We start from the raw sequence: 2765 nt of genomic DNA, 5'->3' as shown, positions 1-2765 counted from the left end.
TGTCCAGAGAAGGGAACGGAGCTGGGGAAGGGTCTGGAGCACAAGTGTGCTGAGTTCCCTTGTAGCTGAGGGAACTGGGGGTGTTGAGCCTGGAGAAAAGGAGGCTGAGGGGAGACCTTGTGGCTCTGTCCAAGTCCCTTGGAGGAGGGTGGAGAGAGGTGGGGGTGGGTCTGTTCAACCAAGGCCCAAGGGACAGGACAAGAGGAAATGGGCTCAAGTCGTGCCAGGGGTGGTTTAGGTTGGATATGAGGAAAAACTTCTTCACCCAAAGGGCAGTCAAGCATTGGAACAGGCTGCCCAGGGAGGTGGTGGTGTCACCATCCCTGGTGGGATTTAATAGACGAGTAGATGAGTTGCTGAGGAACATGGTTGAGAGGTGGAATTGGCAGTGTTGGGTTTATGGTTGGACTTGGTGATCTTAAAGGTCTTTTCCAACCACTACGATTCTGTGATTCTAAGTTTCCAGGAAGTAAGACAGAGGGTCATGGTGTCATTGCTCCTTGGTGAAATGGTTTCATGGACATTCAGCTGGTCATTGTAGGGCAGCACAGGAACTCCCTGGTTTGCCTGGCTCCAATCATCATTGGTGTCAGGAAACAAGCTGAGAACAGACTCTTCTCAACTGGGTAATCAAAGCCTGGTCTTGAGTCACTGGAGAGCTTCTCACCTTCAGGAGAGCCAGGGTGTGCCATGTTGAGATGCCCACAGGGAAACTCCGAGCCCTGCGTCACACACAATAGCCAACGCCTCACCAAAAAATAGCCAACGCCTCACCAAAAATATAACCAATGCCTCACCAAAAAATAACCAATGCCTCACCAAAAATATAACCAATGCCTCACCAAAAAATAGCCAACGCCTCCCCAAAACCAACTAATGCTTCATAAAAAATAGCCAATGCCTCACAAAAAATAACTAATGCCTCCCAAAAAATAGCCAATGCCTCAAAACAATTACTAATGCCTCCCAAAAAACCTCCCAAAAAATAACCAATGCCTCATGAAAAATAACCAATGCCTCCCAAAAAATAACTCATACCTCCCAAAAAATAGCCAATGCCTCACAAAAAATAACTAATGCCTCAAAAAAATAACTAGTACCTCCCAAAAAATAGCCAATGACTCCCAAAAAACAACTCATAACTCCCAAAAAATAACCAATGCCTCCTAAAAAATAGCCAAGGCCTCACCAAAAATAACTAATGCCTCCCAAAAAATAGCCAATGCCTCACAAAAAATTACTAGTGTCTCCCAAAAAATAGCCAATGCCTCACAAAAAATAACTCATACCTCACAAAAAATAACCAACGCCTCACCAAAAATAGCCAAGGCCTCACCAAAAATAAACAATGCCTCATGAAAAATAACTAACATGTCCCAAAAAATAGCCAATGCCTCAAAAAAATTACTAGTGCCTCCCAAAAAATAGTCAATGCCTCCTTGAACTGTCTGTCCTGTTCCTTCTTTCAGACCTAAGTGCCCGGCGTGACCATGCACTGCTACGGGGAGCGGTACAAACACCTGTACCTGCCGGGCTCGGGGTATCTCACTGAAAACCTCCCGCAGTGCCCGCCGCAGTCGGATGCCTGCAGTACCACCTGCCACCCAGTCAGCATCATCAAGACCCCGATGCCCAGATGGCAAAGCTACGTTCAACCTTTCAGTTACGTGTGCCCACAGCCAACCTTGAGCCAAACATCTCTGCTGTCGTGCCAGCCCTATGTACAGCAGTGTGTCCTGCTGTACCCCGAGCCTTGTGAGACCACGCGGCTTCTGCCCTGTAGGAGACCCAGCCTGAAGCTGAGCACCACGCAGAATTACCAGGCTTGTGAGACCAATCAACCTGAGAAGAAACGAATGGCCAAGAGCCTCCCACCCTGTGCTCCCAAGTGCCCAGAACCAAGTAAACTCAAGTTCCCACCATGTGGGATCAAGTACTCGTCTTCGTGCAAGGATGAATGTAAGTCGCAGAAGATATCCAAATGCTCGACGCAACGACACGGCACGGAGCTCCGGTCTCTCCAAGGGTTGACCAGTGGTTATTCCCCACCTCTACGAGGAGTCACTGAGTGTCCTCCACAGCGATGTGTGACACAATCTTATCTCCAAGAATACGTGAGTGGGTTTCCTCAGCAGAAATGCATGAAGGGTTACCCAACGCAGGAGTGCGTCACCACTTATTCCTCACAGAAGTGCGTCACCAAGTGTCTACCCAAGTGTCCACCTGAGCAGGGAATAAAGGAGTGCTCCACACAACGACACGTTGCCAAATGCTCCCAAACTCAAGAGGGAACCAAGCACAAGAGCTCCTCAACCCAACACCTAAGCAAGTCCAAGTGCGTCTACCCACGGGCCACCCAGCATCACGTAACAGGAGCCAAACGTTCAAGTCACTCCAAGAAGAGTCGTTGTGCTTCAAAATGGTTGTGGTGAAGGAGATAAAGAAGTAATTGTGAAAACAACAAGCTACGTAGATTTGGTCTGAGGTGATATTTTTTTCTCCCCTTGTTCCTGTTCCTTGTTCCCAGAGAAGCTTTGGCTTTATTTTCCCCCTGGTTGTATCCATGTTAAACTCATCGAGCGCGTTGCTTTTCTTTTCCTTTCTTTTTTTTTGACCACACTTCTGTTATTTTTCCCCCAGAAAAGATGTGAGTGAGAAGTTCAGTAACTCTGAGCGAGTGCTCAGGCTTTGAACTTCAAACCCTTACGACTGTTCTTAGTGTTCAACAACTCCAAGAGGCTTTTATTGTTCCTGGATCTATTCTA

At 47.6% G+C, this 2765-nt stretch overlaps 1 protein-coding gene across 1 annotated transcript; it reads left to right on the top strand.

Moving 5' to 3' along the window:
• The first annotated feature begins 1490 nt into the window (after positions 1–1490).
• Positions 1491–2432, top strand: LOC104520728 (uncharacterized). The gene has a single exon (XM_010162510.1). The coding sequence runs from the start codon at positions 1491–1493 to the stop codon at positions 2430–2432; it is 942 nt and encodes a 313-aa protein (XP_010160812.1).
• Positions 2433–2765: the final 333 nt, after the last annotated feature.

This window comes from Antrostomus carolinensis, unplaced genomic scaffold, assembly GCF_000700745.2.
Source record: "Antrostomus carolinensis isolate BGI_N321 unplaced genomic scaffold, ASM70074v2 scaffold2032, whole genome shotgun sequence".
In the NCBI taxonomy this organism is placed as follows: Eukaryota; Metazoa; Chordata; class Aves; order Caprimulgiformes; family Caprimulgidae; genus Antrostomus; species Antrostomus carolinensis.
This window is presented reverse-complemented; position numbering and strand designations above follow the sequence as displayed.

Coding starts and splice junctions, on each gene's coding strand:
- LOC104520728 (XM_010162510.1), top strand. CDS start 1,491: ATGCACTGCTACGGGGAGCGGTACAAACACCTGTACCTGCCGGGCTCG.